Source organism: Podarcis bocagei (genome assembly GCF_964188305.1).
Source record: "Podarcis bocagei genome assembly, chromosome: 6".
NCBI classification, from domain to species: domain Eukaryota; kingdom Metazoa; phylum Chordata; class Lepidosauria; order Squamata; family Lacertidae; genus Podarcis; species Podarcis bocagei.
Window position 1 is genome coordinate 96,172,081 of NC_138130.1, and position 22,558 is coordinate 96,194,638.

Genomic DNA, 22,558 nt, shown 5'->3' on the forward strand with positions numbered 1-22,558 from the left:
TATTACTACTACTACTACTACAAAATTATGTAGTTCTGGACACAAACAATCACATTCAGAATAAATGATAAGAAGTTAGCTTTCCAAATGACCTCAGCACATGTTTTATATAAGTTAACCCTTTTGCTTAATGATTTCACACATGTCTCTCTTTTTTTCCCCAAAATGTTGACCTTCCACAAGGAAGCCATTGTGGTATAAATGATTAAAGTTGCCCATGTTTGTAGGATGTAGGGATCTTCAATCTTTTGTGTTCTTCTAAATCAAATGGAAAACATCTCTTTTTTATGGACATTGAGTACTAAGCTCTCAAAATGTTAGGGAAGATGTTGTTTTATTATTATCGTTCCTTTCCCTCCTTTCCTAAATAAGGACTGGGAATCTAAATATACACTTATTTTTAACCACTGTGATGACAATCAGCATCTGTTGCTGGGTTGTTCTTACTTAATATCTCCACCTTGCAGCCAGACCCTGAGGAAGGCACTCATTTCCAGTAGAGATTTACATTTTACATTTCCAAACTCAACTGATTTCCGACATGCCTGGCAGCAAGGGGAAAGCACAAAAGTAGCTTTTTTCTGCCTCCTTTTGCCTGCTTGCTCTGTGCATACAAACCAGTGTCCAGTGCTTTCGTTCTGTTAGTGCAAGGATTTATGCTTGTGCAGTGGAAGTTTTTCCCCCTCCTCCCACAGACCCTCCAAGTGTCCCTATTTTCCAGGGACAGTCCCAGATTCACAGAAGCCATCCCGGTTTTTGATTTGACACTGGAATGACCAGCTTTTAGTTAGGATGTCCCTATTTCCATCGGAGAAATGTCGAAGGGTAAGGAATAGGAGGTCACTATTTCCATCGGAGAAATGTTGTACAGTCTGCTGCCCCCCCCCCCCCGCACGTATCCCACTTCCCAAATCTGCTCCAGAGGATTGGGGGGGACACCCTAGTAGATATAGGGTGCACTTGAGTGGGGGGAGATGGGGAAAGGTTCCTTTCACTAATGGAACAAGTTTGCTATTTTGAATACAAGCCCAGGACTCAAGGATGCCCATGTTACGCCCTCTAATAGCAAACTCAGCTGCTGAGTGCCAATGGAATTTTTCATGTACAGTGGTACCTCGGGTTAAGAACTTAATTCATTCTGGAGGTCCGTTCTTAACCTGAAAACTGTTCTTAACATGAAGCACCACTTTAGCTAATGGGGCCTCCTGCTGCCGCCGCACGATTTCTGTTCTCATCCTGAAGCAAAGTTCTTAACCCGAGGTACTATTTCTGGGTTAGCGGAGTCTGTAAGCTGAAGCGTATGTAACCTGAAGCATATGTAACCCGAGGTACCACTGTATCTGGTTGTATCAATAGTTTTGGCTTCCGACAGTCTCCTTCCTTCCTTCCTTCCTTCCTTCCTTCCTTCCTTTCTTTCTTTTCTTTTCTTTTCTTTTCTTTTCTTTTCTTTCTTTCTTTTCATGCCTCTCTTTGGCCCGAGGGCAGGAGCAGAATGATGCCACATGATGAAATGCTGTTCTTTGAAACCAATAAGAATGAGGGCAATGTTTCTTGTCTTCAGTCTAGGGGACACATGCCTGGAACCAATCTTGTCATCATCATCACCATCACCATCAATTCAGCTTATACACCGCCCTATACCCAAAGGTCTCAGGGCGGTTCACAACAAGACCACAACATATAAAATCAAACCAAAAGCAATAACCCCCACCCCAAAAGCCACATTCTAAAAGGGTGTTGGATGTCAATAAGATCAACCAAAGGCCTGCTTAAAAAGGAACATTTTTGCCTGGTGCCTAAAGGTACCATTTTAACAGGGAGAAATGTAAAGTATTGCACATGGGCAAAAAAAATGAGAGGCACAAATACAAGATAGGTGACACCTGGCTTGAGAGCAGTACATGTGAAAAGGATCTAGGAGTCTTGGTTGACCACAAACTTGACATGAGCCAACAGTGTGACGCGGCAGCTAAAAAAGCCAATGCAATTCTGGGCCTCATCAATAGGAGTATAGCATCTAGATCAAGGGAAGTAATAGTGCCACTGTATTCTGCTCTGGTCAGACCTCACCTGGAGTACTGTGTCCAGTTCTGGGCACCACAGTTCAAGAAGGACACTGACAAACTGGAACGTGTCCAGAGGAGGGCAACCAAAATGGTCAAAGGCCTGGAAACGATGCCTTATGAGGAACGACTAAGGGAGCTGGGCATGTTCAGCCTGGAGAAGAGGAGGTTAAGGGGTGATATGATAGCCATGTTCAAATATATAAAAGGATGTCACATAGAGGAGGGAGAAAGGTTGTTTTCTGCTGCTCCAGAGAAGCGGACACGGAGCAATGGATCCAAACTACAAGAAAGAAGATTCCACCTAAACATTAGGAAGAACTTCCTGACAGTAAGAGCTGTTCGACAGTGGAATTTGCTGCCAAGGAGTGTGGTGAAGTCTCCTACTTTGGAGGTCTTTAAGCAGAGGCTTGACAACCATATGTCAGGAGTGCTCTGATGGTGTTTCCTGCTTGGCAGGGGGTTGGACTCGATGGCCCTTGTGGTCTCTTCCAACTCTATGATTCTATGATTCTATTCTATGATTCTATGGTATATAATGAAGGTGCCAGGTGAACTTCCCTGGGGAGAGCATTCCATAGAAGGGGAGCCACTGCAGAGAAGGCCCCGTTCTCATGTTGCCACCCTCCGGACCTCACGCTGTCATGGTTTTGACACTAAGAAAACTTTTTTTAAAAAAATTCCTAGGTTGGTTGGGCAGCACCAATGCGCAAGTGTTTTTTACTCTGTGCTTTTAATATGGTTATGTATTTTCATTACTGTATTTTATTCTTCTTGGAAATGGTTGTGAGCTTTTTCTTGTGGGAAGTGATTCATATATTCATTTAACCAACCCTGTATACCAATTTCCTGAGAAAGCTTCTGGGGTATACATAATGAAATAGTTTTGAAAGAAGAGGGAACCTTAACACTTAAAAAAATACCACTTTAAACAGGCACCACTAGCATCTCTCATAGGCCTCATTTGTTGATAAATCGTGCTAACTTATATCATGTTAGATTATTGGTCCATCTAGCCCTTTATGCTCTAATTAGAGAATTTCTAATGTTTCAGGCAGAAGTTATACCCATTCCTCCTGTGTAACATCCTTTCAGCTATGTTTCTTCCCTCTGTTTTTAATGAACCTTTTATTTCTCTCTAATCAGTCTTTACCGCTCATGATGGCAACAGAACCTTTCAGTCACTTGAAACATTTGTTCAGTAGTTCGCCTGCTTTGGATCTCTAATCTTCCTTTAATTAGCTCTGCATATAATATCCCCAACCAATGTGCAAAAGTCAGCACCAGATGTTTCCATCTGTATTCATCAGTCTTAAAGCCAATCATGGCGAAATGAAGCCTTTGCTGAGTGTGATTGAGAGACCTCGTTTGGTGTGCGGTGCTCAGTTCTGACTGAGTGTGGTAGAAAATAAAAAACAGCCAGGTCTGAAATGCCCTTGTAGAAGTCTAGGGTGCAGCAACCATTGGAATACCTTGCACATCTGGGGTGGGGAAATTTGCCCATGAGACCTGCAGAGATGGAGTGCCAAAGAGAAGGATGAGGAGGCAGAGAGACTGTCATACACCCAGAGAGATCAATGCAACCCTGTAGTGCAGCAAACTCCACCCACTTATTGCTCTGACTCCACCCACTTTGGAATGTGAAAGGCCACAGGTTTGATTCCTGACATCTCCAAGAAGGGATGTCTAGATCAGGGTTCCTCAAACTCAGCCCTCCAGATGTTTTTAGCCTACAACTCCCATAAGCCCTAGCTAGCAGCTGTTTACCAGCTCCATCTGAAATGCAAGCTGAGACCCTACCTGCCCGCAGACTGTCTCACCAGAGTGGTGCATGCTCTAGTTATCTCTCGCTTGGACTACTGCAATGCGCTCTATGTGGGGCTACCTTTGAAGGTGACCTGGAAACTACAACTAATCCAGAATGTGGCAACTAGACTGGTGACTGGGAGCGGCTGCTGAGACCATATAACACCGGTCTTGAAAGACCTACGCTGGCTCCCAGTACGTTTCTGAGCACAATTCAAAGTGTTGGTGATGACTTTTAAAGCCCTAAACGGCCTCGGTCCAGTATATCTGAAGGAGCGTCTCCACCCCCATCGTTCAGCCCGGACACTGAGGTCCAGCTCCGAGGGCCTTCTGGCGGTTCCCTCATTGTGCGAAGTGAGGTTACAGGGAACCAGGCAAAGGGCCTTTTCGGTAGTGGCACCCACCCTGTGGAACGCCCTCCCACCAGATGTCAAAGAGAAAAACATCTACCAGACTTTTAGAAGACATCTGAAGGCAGCCATGTTTAAGGAAGCTTTTAATGTTTAATAGGTTATTGTATTTTAATATTCTGTTGGAAGCCACCCAGAGTGGCTGGGGAAACCCAGCCAAATGGGCAGGGTATAAATAATAAATTATTATTATTATTATTATTATTATTATTATTATTATTATTATTAGCAGGATCAGTGGTCAGGGATGATGGGAATTGTAGTCTCAAAACATCTGGAGGGCCAAGTTTGAGGAAGCCTGGTCTAGATGTTCAAGGCCCCTCCAGCATTCACAGGTTGCTTCCAGATGACCTGTTAATTTAGGGAAGGGGTGTAGCTTCATGGTAGAGCACATGCTTTTACTAATAGTCCCAGGTACAATCTCCAGTCAGCCTGGGGGAGAAACCTATAGGCAAAGCCACTTCCAGAACACAACTTCTTGTGGTCTATGGTCTTATGTCCTCCTATTGACTTGGTGGATCAATGTCTCTTAATAGGGGGACAGTCCTGAAAAGAGCAACTAAAATGATCAGGGGTCCAGAACACCTTCCTTAGCAAGAAAAGGCTGTTCAGTAATGTCTACACTGATGGGCAGTGATGCTCCCGAGTTTTAGATACGGGTTTTTCCAGCCCTACCTCTGAAGATGCTGGGGACTGAAGCTGGGATCTTCCACATGCAAAACAGATGCTCTACCACTGAGCTGTGGCCCTTCATTATGTCTTCCAGATTCTCTGGATGGTACCGTCAGATTTCTGGAAGCCCAGTAAGCTACAGACTGCTCTTCCATTTTGGAGCTAGGGGATTAAGATAAACAGTCCAAAGCAGGCATAGGCAAACTCAGCCCTCCACATGTTTTGGGACTACAATTCCCATCATCCCTGACCACTGATCCTGCTAATAATAATAATAATAATAATAATAATAATAATAATAATAATAATTTATTTATACCCTGCCCATCTGGCTGGGTTTCCCCAGCCACTCTGGGTGGCTTCCTGTTAGCTAGGGATCATGGGAGTTGTAGTCCCAAAACATCTGGAGGGCTGAGTTTGCCTATGCCTGGTCCAAAGCATATATAAACATGAAGAACTCTCGACTCATGCTGATTTAACAATTCCTTAAGTGTTTTTCTTTAAACCCTTTTTTGTTATCATGGCACAGTGAATGGGATGGGATGGGCCACTCAGCTGGGCCATGTAACACTCCTTCCTCCCCCCCCCTCTCTTTAAAAAAGGCAGAATTCAGAAGCATAGTTTTGCTCTGAAAAGACTCCCCAAGAACAGCTTTCTCCTTCCTTGCCTAATTTGATCCTAGATGGATGCTCACGCGGCTTTAAAAATTATTTTCTCTTACAAATGCCATAAGCCACAAAGCAGCAATGGCTGCGATAATGACCATTTTGCAAACGTTGGTTTCATTAGCGCTGAGTAGCCCGCTGTGTTTTTTCTCTGCCCTTAATGGTGCCACAAGAGCTCTGTGTGACTGAATGACAACGGACGGGGTGATTAATTTTGCATAATTGTTTGCATAAAAATTGCTCTGCTGCAAAGACATTCAGGCCTTTTGTTCTGATAAGGAGAGACGAAGGCACCAACCCACACATATGAACACAAACCTTCTGGGAGCCACCTTTCCATGTTGCAAACCTGCAGAGTTGTGCTACGCTTAGTGCTGTGTGTGTGTGTGTGAGAGAGAGAGACAGACAGACAGACAGAGAATAATCAGCACCCCATTGCATAGACAACTGGATGGGAAAAAGGCAAGCAACCCATATGACTGGGCTATACAGTGGTAAAAAGGTAAAGGTAATTAGGTCCAGTCGTGGCCGACTCTGGGGTTTCGGCACTCATCTCGCTTTATTGGCCAAGGGAGCCGGCGCACAGTTTCCGGGTCATGTGGCCAGCATGACTAAGCTGCTTCTGGCGAACCAGAGCAGCGCACGAAAACACCGTGGGTTTCCCCAGCCACTCTGGGTGGCTTCCATCAAAGATTTAAAATACATTAAAATGTCACACATTAAAAACTTCCCTGAACAGGGCTGCCTTCAGATGTCTTCTAAATATCAGGTAGTTGTTTATTTCCTTGACATCTGATGGGAGGGCGTTCCACAGGGCGGGCGCCACTACTGAGAAGGCCCTCTGCCTGGTTCCCTGTAGCTTTGCTTCTCGCAATGAGGGAACCGCCAGAAGGCCCTCAGCGCTGGACCTCAGCGTCCAGGCAGAACGATGGGGGTGGAGACGTTCCTTCAGGTATACTATACTATATACTATAATGTTATATTATAACTTTAAGAAGAACAATATCAACTCCGTATATATGTGTATGTGCGTGTGTTATGAGAGCTCTGAAGATGTCACTGAGTAACGGAAAGCAGAGCTTCCTTTACATGCAGATGCTGCTGTTTTTTAAAGGTCTTTCTCATACATGCACACAGCTTTCCCAGATGGGGCAGAAATGTAGCTTTCCCCTCCGACAGCTTAAGACGAATCTCCCCTGAAAGTCGCCGGCTTAAAAATGCAATTAAAGTAAGGTCACTGAATAAAGGAGGAGGTGGCTGGTTAAGGACTGTCATGATCAATATAATCAGCTCCTGTTTGTGTCTTTCTCTTCCCCTGCCAGAGCCATGTTTGACTACGACAAAAGCAAGGACAGCGGCCTCCCCAGCCAAGGACTCAGCTTCAAGTATGGGGACATCCTGCACGTTATCAACGCATCTGATGACGAATGGTGGCAGGCGAGACGAGTGATGCTGGAGGGAGACAGCGAAGAGATGGGAGTTATCCCCAGCAAAAGGAGGTAATGTATATTGTCTGTGATTGCTTCCTCCCCCCCATCACACACACACGCTCAATTTATTTTATTTTTATTTTATTAAATGTATCCCAAACAAGACTAACAAGAGTTTTCCAACGATTCAACAAAAGACAAGAGGAAACAATTGAGCATGGTCAGGTGTGAGGTTCCTTTTGCCTTTACTAATTGCATTTGAAGAAGAAGAAGAAGAAGAAGAAGAAGAAGAAGAAGAAGAAGAAGAAGAAGAAGAAGAAGAAGGGTTTTAATTTGATATCCCTAAGGAGTCTCAAAGCGGCTAACAATCTCCTTTCCCTTCCTCCCCCACAACAAACACTCTGTGAGGCAAGTGGGGCTGAGAGGCTTCAAAGAAGTGTGACTAGCCCAAGGTCACCCAGCAGCTGCATGTGGAGGAGCGGGGAATCGAACCCGGTTCACCAGATTACGAGTCCACCGCTCTTAACCACTACACCACACTGGCACTACACCACAGACTCCTTAGGGATATCAAATTCAAACTCTTCTTCTTCTTCTTCTTTGCTGCGGCAGGGGGTTGGACTCAATGGCCCTTGTGGTCTCTTCCAACTCTATGATTCTAGTCTATGATTCTATGGTCTTGCAGGCCTTGTGGCTGGAATCTGCAGGTGCAGCTGTGTGTACAGCTGGTAAATGAGGCTTTGGCAGAGCTACACACTCTCCTGTTTCGCCCCATGCTGACTGGGGCTGAAGGAAGTTGGAGACCAAAAGCATTTTGAGAGCCACAGATTCTCCACTGCGGTGGAAATCTTGATGTGCCCTGTGTTACATTTCAACCAGTGAGGGGTCCTTGGAAAAGCTGTTCAGTCAGAGCTATCAGTACTAGTCTGGGTCAGTTATGTGATGTGGTGACTCTGCATAAGACAGCTGGGGAAGGGCTGTAGCTCAGAGCATCTGCTTTGCAAGTGGAAGGTCGCTGGTTCAATCCCTGGTATCTCCAGTTCGGGCTGGGAGAGAGCCCGGTGTGGGAGAGCTGCTGCCAGTCTGTGTAGACCATAGTGAGCTAAGTGGTCCAATGTCTGCCTCAGTATGAAAGCTTTCCTTGTTGTTCAGCTAGTTCCATGAATAAAGGTAAAGGTAAAGGGACCCCTGACCATTAGGTCCAGTCATGACCAACTCTGGGGTTGCAGCGCTCATCTCGCTTTACTGGCTGAGGGAGCCGGCGTACAGCTTCTGGGTCATGTGGCCAGCATGACTAAGCCGCTTCTGGCGAACCAGGGCAGCGCACGGAAACACGGTTTACCTTCCCGCTGAAGCAGTACCTATTTATCTACTTGCACTTTGATGTGCTTTCGAACTGCTAGGTTGGCAGGAGCAGGGACTGAGCAACGGGAGCTCACCCCGTCATGGGGATTCGAACTGCCGACCTTCTGATCGGCAAGTCCTAGGCTTTGTGGTTTAACCCACAGTGCCATCCACGTCCCTCTAGTTCCATGAATAGCACTATGATAAAATGATGGTGGGAGCTTCTTCAAACTTTACTCAAAGGTTTATAAACTTATACATAGAACTAAGTATGCATCCATTCTGAAATCAGGTCAGTTAATTATGTCTTTCCAAAAAGCAAATCTGAGTTAAAATCTAACCAAGGTCATCGTGGGATAAAACAATTCCCACTGTAAGGGAGAGGAAAATAACATTCAGTGATGTTTGCAAAGAGTAGGGTGTGTGTTTTTTTCTTCTTTCTTTCTTAGACATCATTATGTCAACTGAGGGCATTCCTCCTATTTCCAAGAGGGAGAAACAGAAATGAAGAAGTCTATGCATTTGTGCATATCAATTTTATATCATATCTTTATCTTTTCCCTTTGAGTTTGGAAGCCTGCTAAAAGCACTCATTTCAGATAAAGCTAACAAACCCATTCGTATGTTAAAGAGCTAGGATTAAAATCTTGAGGGATGTTGAAAAAAAGTATTTTGCTTTGCATTTACTATCTAAAAGGAAAACCCAGTCGAGTGGATAAACATGTCCTACTGACAATCCAGGCAGAATAACAAGATGTAACATGACTTCTGTGTCCAGAGGGGTTTTTGCAGTGGGCAGAACTGCTGGTTCCTTGCCCTTGAAAATTATTTATAAAGGACATTTGCCTCTGTGTACTTCTGGCATTTAAAAAGAGAGGAGGAAAATAACAAGGCTTTTAAAACTTGGTACATCTAGAAGCGAGTATGTTAGAAGCATAACCTGCAAGGCAACATTCATCATCCTTGGGTAGGTGTTAGAGTCCTACCAATCCCTAAAGGACCCATCTGGTCCATGGTGGCAAGCTGAGTCTAGGAGCTGCCCATTGTTTTAAATCTCTCACATTGCCCTTTGATAGCAAAGTCACTTAAATAACACACATGGAGAGAAGAAATTCTGATAATACTTTATTGAGTGAATTGAACATGAAAAGCTTATAACTAGAGGGAAAATAAACAGAGATGTTTATGTCTTTCTTCGTAGTTTAGGCCTAGTCCACAGCAGGGATACACGCAACCAAAAATACAGGAGACAACTCCCTCAGAATGACACAGCCAATTAGAGTGTGTATTACCTGGCAAAAGCTGGTTGCTAAGCAACACCTCTGCTACCACTACTGCTAGTAGTAGTAATATTAAAAGAATTTATAACGTCTTTCATTTCAAGAAGAAATATCAAGGTGGTTCACAAGCAAATAAAAGCCAACAGCAAAATAACAGGGGGGAAATCCAATCTTTCTTTCTTTTTTTGTAACATCTTTATTGAAAGTTCAAAAAGTACATAACTATATGTGCACCAAACATGGTGAGACACAAACAAAAGAGAGAAAGAGAGAAAGAGAGAAAGAGAAACAGAACCCGTGAAGAAGGGAAAACAAAGGGAGGGAGGGAAAAAACCCAAAACTGTATATTTTACAAGGTTGTTATTGTACTTCGCCAGATCTTAATCTATTACAGTATTTGTAAGAATGTATTCCAAGTATCATTGAATTTGTCCATGGCAAGTCTGCGTGTATATGCAAGTTGTTCATATGTTGCGAGTTTGTACAAGTCTTCAATCCAATCTTTAAAATACAGCTATCCAGAATTAAAATACCGAGTAAAGCAACTATATTAAAACATCCATAATTAAAATATATAATAAACAAGCCCATTAAAACAGCATAACAGTTAAAACAACCACCAAAGCAGAAGATTCAAGTGAGGAGTCAAGGAATTATTATCTAAAAAGATGTGTCTTCAAGAACCGGCAGAATGTCAATCTTGATGGGGCTTCCTGTATTTCAGCAGGTGTCACCAGAGAAAAAGGCCCACCTTCATGCTACCACAAGCCAATAATCATCAGGCCATGGAAAAATGAGCTGTAGCAATATCATATATTGCTTATAGGTGTTTTGTTTATTTTTAAGAGAAGCCTAATGCCTCTTAAAGGTGGCGCTGTGCGTTAAACCACAGAAACTAGGACTTGCCAATCAGAAGGTCGGTGGTTTGAATTCCCGCAACGGGGTGAGCTCCCCGTTACCCAAGGGGAAAGGGCCACAATCCTATGTGAGCAGCCTTCCAGGGGCTGCATGCCGGGAGTGGTTGGGACCAGAGACAAAACTGGGCTCAGTTTCATGAGTATTACCCTTGTACAGTGGGACGCAGGTGGCGCTGTGGGTTAAACCACAGAGCCTCAGACTTGCTGATCAGAAGGTCGGTGGTTCGAATCCCCGCAACAGGATGAGCTCCCATTTCTCGTTCCCTGCTCCTGCCAACCTAGCAGTTTGAAAGCACATCAAAGTGCAAGTAGATAAATAGATACCATTCTGGTGGGAAGGTAAACAGCATTTCCGTGCACTGCTCTTGTTTGCCGGAAGCGGCCTAATCATGCTGGCCACATGACCCGGAAGCTGTACGCCAGCTCCCTCGACCAATAAAGCAAGATGAGCGATGAGCACCGCAACCCCAGAGTGCCTCTTAAGACACTGCTTTGAAAAAAATTGTATCCTGAAAGGATATAAATAATTGTTTTAAATACATACATACACACACACACACACACACACATATATATATATATATATATGCAGGTTTTGGTGTTTTCGGGTATCTTCCCGTGTAAGAGTTGGGGTGTCTAGGCGACGTTTCGACGAGGTCTCACTCGTCATCTTCAGGCTGGTGCTTTTGGCTTCTTGTTACTAGAACAGAGCAGGATCTCAGTGTTTGAGTTCCTATAAATACTGTTGAGGGGGTGTGGTGTATAGCCTCCAACGTTCTGGGCAGAGAGGAAGTTCCCAGGTTATTGTGCCTTTTCTTCTTTTGTTCATTAATTACTTGAGGGATATCTTGAGTGATTTCTTGAGTGATATTCTGAGTACCACTTAGGAGGGTCATTAGGTGTGGATTAGTTGCTAAAGCTTTCGTGTCTTGACCTCTTGAGCTTGTGAAGAGTTTTTCTGAGTTTTTCTGAGAAGAGTTTTTCTGAGAAGATGGCTGTACTGCACTTAGTTGTGCTCTGGCTTGGCTTCGTGTATAGGGGCGAGCTGTGGTTTTGTGCCCTGTGCCAGCCAGATCTGTGTAGGGATTGCAGGGGGGTGCAGCATCCGGAGGTGCCACTATGGTTTGGCTACTGGATGGTATCTGTAATTTATCTGTGGAGAGGGTCTGGGTTTGGGTCTGGTGTGGTTGATTGGAGATGGCGTTCTGTGTGCCTCTGGTTCTGGTGTCGGTTTTTGTGGGGAGGGCTAATTTCCAGATGTCTGGCAGGCGGGACGTGTCGTCACGCTTGTTCATGTTGTGAGGGTGTTTCTCTATCTCGATGGCTTCCATGATTATTCTCTTGTGGTGATGTTCCATGTTAAAGAGCAATTTGGAATCTGCAAAATTAATTTCGTGTCCTGTTTCTTTCATGTGTTGGTAAAGAGAGGAAGTTTTTTCTTCTTTTTTGACGGCATTCTTGTGTTCTGCGATACGTGCATTTATTCGTCTGTTTGTTTGTCCAATGTACGTGGCTGGGCAGACTTTGCAGGGTATTTCATAGACCCCTTGGTTTTCTAACTGGATTTTATCTTTTGGGTTTCTGAGGATATTGGCTATTTTTTGGTTGGTGCAAAAGGCTGTTTTGATATTGTGTTTATGGAGGATTTTGCTAATTTTATCTGTGGTGCCCTTGATATAAGGAAGGAGGGCCATGCCATTGTTTTCTTCTGTGTCTTGGTTTTTGGGGGGTGTTTCTTTTTGGATTAGCTTCGTAACCCTGTTTTGCTGGTATCCGTTGGCGATTAACACATTTGAGAGATTCTGTAACTCAGTTGTCAAGTGGTCTTCGTCAGCCAGGCGTTTGGTTCTGGAGATGAGAGTCTTGGCTACGGAGTTTATTTGTGCAGGGTGGTGGTGTGATTGTGCATGTAAGTAGCGGTTGGTGTGTGTTTTTTTCCGGTAGATAGTGTGTCCTAGGGAGCCATCAGGTTTTTTGTAGATTAGGACGTCAAGGAAGGGAAGTTGGTTGTTGGCTTCTATTTCCATAGTGAATTGTATTTTGGGGTGTAGGCTGTTGAGATGTGTGAGGAAGCTATCTAGTTTTTCCTTCCCGTGTGGCCAAATTACAAAGGTGTCGTCAACATATCTGAGCCAAAGTTTGGGTTTGTGTTCTGACTTGTCTAAAGCATTGGTTTCAAAGTGTTCCATGTACAGATTTGCGATGACCGGTGAGAGGGGTGATCCCATAGGTGCTCCTTCTATCTGTTTGTATCTTTGTCCATTGTGGATGAAGTACGTGTTGGTTAGGCAGTGGTTGGTCAGGTCCAGGATGTATTCGGGGGGATTGTATTTGTTTTGAATGGCTGTCAAGGCTTCATTAATGGGCACTTGTGTGAAGAGAGATACAACATCGAAGCTCACAAGTAGGTCATCGGGATGTAGGTTTTGCTTCTTTATTGTTTCTATGAACTGGAAGGAGTTTGTAACGTGTGAAGCGATAGATTCTGCATAAGGCTGAAGTTGCTTAGCGAGAAATTTAGCGAGATTTTGTAGAGGTGAGCCTATGGAGCTGACTATTGGTCTGAGTGGTGTTCCTTCTTTGTGTATCTTGGGGAGACCGTAGAGTTTGGGGCATCTGGATGATTTTTCTCTGGGGATGATTCTTAGCTGGATTTCTTCACTGATAGGAGAGGCTTTTATTTTGGATTTGGTGGTTTTTTCCAGATAGGTGGTGGGATCTGTTTTTATAGGTTGGTAGGTAGGGTCTTGGAGTAGATTTGATAGTTTTGCTTGGTAGTCCGATGTGTTCATCACAACAGTGGCATTACCTTTGTCTGCTGGGAGAATGATTATGTTGTTGTCTTTCTTCAGGTTGGTGAGTGCTTTCTGTTCTTCTTTGTGTAAATTGCTTCTGGGTGGTTTGCTGGAGCAGAGGAACAGAGGAGCAGAGGACCCAGAAGCAATTTACACAAAGAAGAACAGAAAGCACTCACCAACCTGAAGAAAGACAACAACATAATCATTCTCCCAGCAGACAAAGGTAATGCCACTGTTGTGATGAACACATCGGACTACCAAGCAAAACTATCAAATCTACTCCAAGACCCTACCTACCAACCTATAAAAACAGATCCCACCACCTATCTGGAAAAAACCACCAAATCCAAAATAAAAGCCTCTCCTATCAGTGAAGAAATCCAGCTAAGAATCATCCCCAGAGAAAAATCATCCAGATGCCCCAAACTCTACGGTCTCCCCAAGATACACAAAGAAGGAACACCACTCAGACCAATAGTCAGCTCCATAGGCTCACCTCTACAAAATCTCGCTAAATTTCTCGCTAAGCAACTTCAGCCTTATGCAGAATCTATCGCTTCACACGTTACAAACTCCTTCCAGTTCATAGAAACAATAAAGAAGCAAAACCTACATCCCGATGACCTACTTGTGAGCTTCGATGTTGTATCTCTCTTCACACAAGTGCCCATTAATGAAGCCTTGACAGCCATTCAAAACAAATACAATCCCCCCGAATACATCCTGGACCTGACCAACCACTGCCTAACCAACACGTACTTCATCCACAATGGACAAAGATACAAACAGATAGAAGGAGCACCTATGGGATCACCCCTCTCACCGGTCATCGCAAATCTGTACATGGAACACTTTGAAACCAATGCTTTAGACAAGTCAGAACACAAACCCAAACTTTGGCTCAGATATGTTGACGACACCTTTGTAATTTGGCCACACGGGAAGGAAAAACTAGATAGCTTCCTCACACATCTCAACAGCCTACACCCCAAAATACAATTCACTATGGAAATAGAAGCCAACAACCAACTTCCCTTCCTTGACGTCCTAATCTACAAAAAACCTGATGGCTCCCTAGGACACACTATCTACCGGAAAAAAACACACACCAACCGCTACTTACATGCACAATCACACCACCACCCTGCACAAATAAACTCCGTAGCCAAGACTCTCATCTCCAGAACCAAACGCCTGGCTGACGAAGACCACTTGACAACTGAGTTACAGAATCTCTCAAATGTGTTAATCGCCAACGGATACCAGCAAAACAGGGTTACGAAGCTAATCCAAAAAGAAACACCCCCCAAAAACCAAGACACAGAAGAAAACAATGGCATGGCCCTCCTTCCTTATATCAAGGGCACCACAGATAAAATTAGCAAAATCCTCCATAAACACAATATCAAAACAGCCTTTTGCACCAACCAAAAAATAGCCAATATCCTCAGAAACCCAAAAGATAAAATCCAGTTAGAAAACCAAGGGGTCTATGAAATACCCTGCAAAGTCTGCCCAGCCACGTACATTGGACAAACAAACAGACGAATAAATGCACGTATCGCAGAACACAAGAATGCCGTCAAAAAAGAAGAAAAAACTTCCTCTCTTTACCAACACATGAAAGAAACAGGACACGAAATTAATTTTGCAGATTCCAAATTGCTCTTTAACATGGAACATCACCACAAGAGAATAATCATGGAAGCCATCGAGATAGAGAAACACCCTCACAACATGAACAAGCGTGACGACACGTCCCGCCTGCCAGACATCTGGAAATTAGCCCTCCCCACAAAAACCGACACCAGAACCAGAGGCACACAGAACGCCATCTCCAATCAACCACACCAGACCCAAACCCAGACCCTCTCCACAGATAAATTACAGATACCATCCAGTAGCCAAACCATAGTGGCACCTCCGGATGCTGCACCCCCCTGCAATCCCTACACAGATCTGGCTGGCACAGGGCACAAAACCACAGCTCGCCCCTATACACGAAGCCAAGCCAGAGCACAACTAAGTGCAGTACAGCCATCTTCTCAGAAAAACTCTTCACAAGCTCAAGAGGTCAAGACACGAAAGCTTTAGCAACTAATCCACACCTAATGACCCTCCTAAGTGGTACTCAGAATATCACTCAAGAAATCACTCAAGATATCCCTCAAGTAATTAATGAACAAAAGAAGAAAAGGCACAATAACCTGGGAACTTCCTCTCTGCCCAGAACGTTGGAGGCTATACACCACACCCCCTCAACAGTATTTATAGGAACTCAAACACTGAGATCCTGCTCTGTTCTAGTAACAAGAAGCCGAAAGCACCAGCCTGAAGATGACGAGTGAGACCTCGTCGAAACGTCGCCTAGACACCCCAACTCTTACACGGGAAGATACCCGAAAACACCAAAACCTGCATTCCTGTACCCGTGAAAATCTACGAAAGCCTAGACACCCCAACTCTTACACGGGAAAACACCCGAAGACACCAAAACCTACATATATATATATATATATATATATATATATATATATATATATATATATATATATATATATTCCTATGTAATGTAATGGAGCAACATCACTTCATCACATTGCATACATTCAGAATTAAAGGTACAGGGACAAAGCCTGAGGGTAAGGGGAGAAAACCACCCCCCTGCAAAAGACCCAGCTTGCCTCCAAACCCTTGAATTCAGACCCACACCCACACTTCACATGCAATGCAAATGGAGTGATGTTATTTCATTCCATTGTATATGGTCAATTGTAAGAGATGCCAGGAGGGTGCAAAATCTGGGAGAGGGAGGAGGAAGCCAAAGGCACGTGCATACACACACCACAGACCTAAGGTTTTGCCCTTGCTATCCTTAAAATGATCCAGAGGATAGCTAAGTCAGTAGAGCATGAGACTATTCATCTCAGGGTTGCACATTGGGCAAAAGATTTATGCGTTGCAGGTAGTGGACCAGATGACTCGTATGGTTCCTTCCAACTCTACAATTATATGATTATCCCTGTGCAATGTAATAGAGCAACCTCGCTCCATTGCATTGCATTGCATAGGGAAAGTATCAAGATGTGTCCAGGCAAAAAATCCAAGTAATGATAATAATAATAATAATTTTATTATTATTTCTACCCCGCCCATCTGGCTGGGTTTCCCCACTCTGGGCAGCCTCCAGCACATATAAAAACATAATAAAATGTCAAACGTTAAACAAGTTCCTGATACAGGGCTGCCTTCAGATATCTTCTAAAAGTTGTGTAGTTCTTTATCTCCTTGACATCTGAAGGGAGGGTGTTCCACAGGGAGGGCGCCACCACCAAGAAGGCCCTCTGCCTGCAATTTCACTTCTCGCAGTGAGGGATCCGCCAGAAGACCCTGGGAGGTCTACCACAGTGTCTGGGTTGAACAATGGGAGTGGAGACGCTCCTTCAGGTATGGCTGAGGTATGGCTAGGCCATTTAGGACTTTAAAGGTCAGCACCAACACTTTGAATTGTGCTTGGAAACATATAGGGAGCCTGTGAATATTTTTTAGGACCAGTGTTATATGGTCCTGGCAGCCACTCCCAGTGTGCTCAGAGGAAGTGTGCACAGAAGAAGGGTTCTAGGTCTATCAACGGTGAGCTTGAGATAGCTAACCCTTCTCTATTGCCTGGTCATAAGAGCTGCTGCAACAGCTAGCTTTGAACTGGAAACAAATAACATTTCCAATGCAAAAAGTTGGCACCCTTTCGTGGAACCTGGCAGGGTTACCTTAACCTGGAAGCTTATTCCAAAGCAGTTATCAAACACACACTTTTAGATTGTATGCATGGAACACATTTCCAAATAAAATGAAGCAGCTTGAGAGGTTAGCAGAGAGAAAAAATTAGCATTCGCCTGTAATAATAATTAAAAAGCTGTATTTAGCTGTGAGCTACTTCTTTTTCTCAGTAGGCACTGCTTTTTTCCCATTTAGGAGATTACACAGCCTCAAGTCTTCATTCCCTCTCAGTGCCCCCTTCCCTTCTAATACAGAGTTTCATCTGCAGATTGAAAATTAACAGTTTTTCCTGTGGCTCAAAGATCACACATCAAATATGAAAGTCGCATTTCATCCTTTTCCATGTGTAAATGCTGCTTTTTTCATGGGGGGGTCATTTATTCCAAAGTTCATCTGTATCTATAGTAACCTGAGTTTAGTGCACTGCAGCTGGCAGTGTTTTTTTAAAAAAACACCCTAGTAACATCGGAATAGAAGCATTTGGTTTATTGCTTGTTGGAGGGGATGTTCTCCTGATCATTTTCCTCTACAAAAATTAACCCATCGTGGTTTTAAACTTGCTCCCATGGACAAAAATAAATAAATAGCCAATATGCAAACCAAAACTCAACTCTCATTGGAAATTTGCGCATCTCTGGATGTGCAAAATTATCAAGCGAAATGGTTTGCAGAAAATGTTTCTATTAGACAAAAAAATATGCATGTTCGGAATAATATGTACTAAAAAGATAAGCGGTTTTGTCAGGATTTCCTTTTTAAAAAATCACAAACAAATGAGGAAAATGTGGTTTACTGAACCTAAGACTTAAACTAAGAAAATGAGACAAACCAAAATGAACAGGATTATTCATATATAGATCTGTACATATAGATATGGGTTGTGCATCCTCTATATTGGATAGAGGTGACTTAGGAATCTGCCATGCAGGTATGGCAATATTTTTCCTTTTATATATGCAAATATTAAAGTGCCTTGAAGGTTCAAGATTTGAGTTCTCAGGTTGGTGCAAGAATGGCATGGTGTGATTTAGATAGGTTTTTGCTTGTTTTTTACCTATCTCTTCCTTCTCCCTCTCTTTCCAGGGTTGAAAGAAAAGAGAGAGCGCGTTTAAAGACGGTGAAGTTTAACTCAAAACCTGGCGTGATTGATGCAAAAGGGGTATGTGAAAGTGAAACTAACCCTGCAGAGATTTAAGTCTTACAGCTATGCACACTTAGTAGAACATTTGAACACAGCACAAAAGTTAAGCAAGAACAGGTCACACGATGAATAAAATGAGAGAGCAAAAGGGAAATGTTTAAACTATGATGTTATTTTACAGTGAAAGAAAAGAGGTTTTTTTAAAAAAAGAAAAAGAAACAAGAAAGTAATATTGCAACACAGAAAAGATGAAGAATTAACTATTTCTGTTTTATGATCATACTACGCCAATGACACCTTGGTTGCTGTTCATTTTAGCACCAACAGCACGCTAGCTGCCTTGCACTGTTTTTTCTTAAATTGAGGATGGAGAAGTTGTGATTCTACAGATGTGGTTGGACTCCCACTCTCATCAGCCCCCTGCCAGTATGGCTGTGGCAAGGGATGATGGGAGTTGCTGGTCAGATACAAAATAGACACAGACATAAAAGAAAGCAACAATCAAAGGGCATCCGTTAGAAAGCCAGCAGTATTAACTAACCACCAGCCAGAGCTCCTTGTAAAAGCTTTTTCCTAAACAGACAAGGTTTAAGTTCTAACTCCATGTTAAGCAGAGTTCTGTGATTCTCTCTTTTTGTTGTTGCCATTGTTTCAGCCCTAGGAAGGCTGCGTCTGAGCAGGTGATTGTGGAAAGCGAGTTCAGCACCTTGGTCAGCTGCCATGGCCCCTGTTGTTTAGGAAGGAACTACAGTACTCCAAATCCCCAGTAATTTTATCCTCTCTCTCTCTCTCTCTCTCTCTCTCTCTCTCTCTCTCTCCTGGCATCCCAAGCAATGTCAGTCTCTGCATCAAGACACCATCTTAATTTCCCACAATGCCCCTGACCTAACATTGCTCTGTGTAAATGTGGGAGATTTAAATGGTGGATAGAGCCAGCTCACCAGAGCCAGGTGAGCCTCTTAAGGCCCACTTACAAAGGAGGACACTTTGCCTGGGCTTCCTCAAATCCAGAGCTGGCTCTAGAGGAGATGCTGCTTAAACTTCAGTTAGTTTCAGCTTTATAAATCTTCACCTTGCCCCAGCCAGCAGCACTTTTACACTTGGGAGGGGGGGATACAGGAATGTAGACCTTGTTCCTGCTTGACCCTCACAGGGGGGAAACAGCAATTTGCAGAGAGTGATCCTGAGCTGGAAAGTGACTGGAGAGGAAAGGTTCTAAGTCATAGAGGCTGGTCCATTAGGATGAATGGGACACTTCATATTTGTAGCCAGTCCTGGAGGGGGAACCTTAATCTCACTGTTTTCTTTGTAAAATTCAGAAGGGGACAAAATTAGAATTTGTTACCTGTGCCTGTCATTGGCTGTGGCTTCACCAATCCTGCCCTGTGAGTATCAGCCGCCACTGCCTTTAAGGATCCCCTCTCTGCATGCTTTTCTTCTGCCTCAACTTGCAACCTATTTAGGCTGCTCTGGGTTAAATAAACGCAGCTGAAAGAATCACATGTTTTTGAATAATGTGCCATTTCAGCTTTACTTAAGCACCTGAAAATGAAATGTAAAAAGACAGAAGCAAACCTCTTGGGAGAGGTCATTCTGCAGAACTAGGATAAACATCAAGAAAGGACTCATCCCTAGATATGACAAGCTCATTCCCCAAATGGAGGCATTGCGAAGTGGGGCTCTCCGTCTTCTTAAATTGCAAATGTGTTTGGGCAGAGGCTCTCTCCAAGGCATTACAGTGCTTGTCCGTGAAAGGCTTTAAAAGTACAAAGTGGCATCTTGAATTGGATATGGAATCTCACAAGCAGCCAGTGAAGTCAGTGCAAATTTGGTTTTGTATATGATTTCCCCCTGCTGGCTCCAACCAACAGGCTGTGGCTTTCTGCACCAGCTACAGCTTCTGAAACGTCAAGGCCAGCTCCACGTAAACTACATTACAGAAGTCAGTCCATGGCAATAATAATAATAATAATAATAATAATAATAATAATAATAATAATAATAATAATTGCTTCCCCAGCCATTTTGGGCGGCTTCCAATCAAATATTAAAATACAGTAATACATCAAAAATTAAAAGCTTCCCTAAACAGGGCTGCCTTCAGATGTCTTCTAAAAGTTTGGTAGTTGTTGTTCTCTTTGACATCTGGTGGGAGGGCGTTCCACAGGGTGGGACCAAGAAGGCCCTCTGCCTGGTTCCCTGTAACTTGGCTTCTCGCAGTGAGGGAACCGCCAGAAGGCCCTCGGCGCTGGACCTCAGTGTCCGAGTAGAACAATGGGGGTGGAGACGCTCCTTCAGGTATACAGGACCAAGGCCATTTAGGGCTTTAAAGGTCAGTACCAACACTTTGAATTGTGCTTGGAAACGTACTGGGAACCAACGTAGCTCTTTCAAGACTTGAGAGGTCTTGGCAAGAAGGATACATAATTGATTCAAGGCTACTCAGTAAATTCTTAGAGGGCTTCTAGTCTGTTGGAGTGTAGCTTATTGTGTGCTCTAGGATAAGGGACATTCAAACATTGCATACATTGCTTCAAGGTGGTGAGCTCATATGGACAAACTGACCTCTATGTGATGCTCAGTTGCACATGCCTACATTTGCATGGAGGGCATAAGCCATAGCCATGCTCAACAACAGCAATTTGATTTCTACAAATGTATCGGCACTTTTCAGAGTCACTGTAGCCAATGTCACATATTACATCCTCTGTGTGATTGTCCCCTGGGACACGTGGAGTGCATTGTGTGGAGATGGCTACGAACATGTGGCGCATCGTCACACTTTCAACCTTCTCCTTTTTATCAGCACCTTCTGGCTGCTTATCTGCTCTTGGGGACTGTGGTCTTATTTAAGCATCCTGTTAAACCAGGTCCTTATCACCTCCCCCTGGAGGGCAAAATTTGTCAGGAGGGCATCATAGTGACATCACTTGATGCTGCACTTTGAAGCCCTCAATGGTTGGGACTTCGAAGCACAGCACAGGGCTGTTTGAAAACCCTTTTGCAAAGAGCCCCACACTGCTCTTTAAAACCTCTGGTTCACGCTGCTCTTTGAACTTCTTATTTGAACCCAGTTGCTTCAGGTGGTAGACAGGTGGATGTGGTTTGGAAGGACAAATGGCCATGTAGACAACTTGGACCCACTAACAAGCCAACATTGGTCCACAACTTTGAAGATCCCACAATCAGAATCCAAACCTGCCCTCCCCTTCCAGTAAAAGTTTGTGTCGGCCAGGGATTGAACATAGCAGTATCTTGCAGTAGTATTTTAAAGTTTACAAAATGCAAGAATACTCATCGCAAAACATTGGAAGACACAAGATTTGCCCACACTGGAAGAGTGGCAGACGCAATTGATGGACTATATGGAACTGGCTGAAATGAATGGCAGAATCCGTGACTTGGGAGAAGAAACAATGGAAGAGGACTGGAAAAAATTTAAGGACTACTTACAAAAACAATATAAGTTGTATGAATGTTAAGAAGTTGCACGATCTAGAAAAATACGGCTCCAGTAATTCGATTTTGAGATACAGAAAATTAAGTTATAAGTAAGAAAAGGTCGAAATTTAAAGTAATATCATGTTTAACTTAAGGTATAAATAATTGACAAAAACTACTTTAAATTCAGAAATATAACATTTGAGAAGTACAAAATAAGGTATGAAACAAGGTAATAATTTGCTGGTATTTTTTATTACAGAGAATGCAGGGTAAGGGAGATGTGAGGAAGTCCAGTTAGTTATATAAAAAGTGTTATGAACCAAAAAAATAATAAAGTTTACAAAATGATTATTCAAACATAATGCAAGACTGAAATAAATAAAATAGGAAATAAAACCAGGGTTGTTGTTGTTATACTGTTACTGTTGTGGCTGACATTGTACAAAGTGGCCTCTTGCATCTAAACGTTATGTATCACAAAATAATGTAATAGTGGGCACTCACAGCAAATTGTTTCTGAAGAGGTTTATGCCCTTTGCATGTTAAAATCCACTTCTCCCTATAGATTCTAACCTGGTCAAAAGGCCAGCACTGACCTAGAAAACCATATTTTCAATTTGCAGAGAAGAAGGATTGACATTTGTGTCACCTGCTAATATCTTAGGAAATAGTGTTTTCATGGACTTCAGTGCCTAGCAACACTGTTTGTTGTTATTGAAAGGAAGCTACGTAGTGGATGTAACATTTATTTGTATTTGTCTTGGGCCATGGCTCCAGAGTAGAGCAATGAAGGTTAATTTTACCTGCGGGG

General features: G+C 43.3%; 1 protein-coding gene across 1 annotated transcript in view; it reads left to right on the forward strand.

Annotated features, from left to right (window-relative positions):
• The window catches only part of DLG2 (discs large MAGUK scaffold protein 2), a 907,935-nt gene that overhangs the window by 844,179 nt on the left and 41,198 nt on the right, over positions 1-22,558 (forward strand). Inside the window, exons 21-22 of the mRNA XM_081196960.1 lie at positions 6,939-7,115; positions 18,246-18,321. Of these exons, the coding sequence (XP_081053086.1) occupies positions 6,939-7,115; positions 18,246-18,321 (253 nt within the window). The remainder of the gene's footprint in view (positions 1-6,938; positions 7,116-18,245; positions 18,322-22,558) is intronic.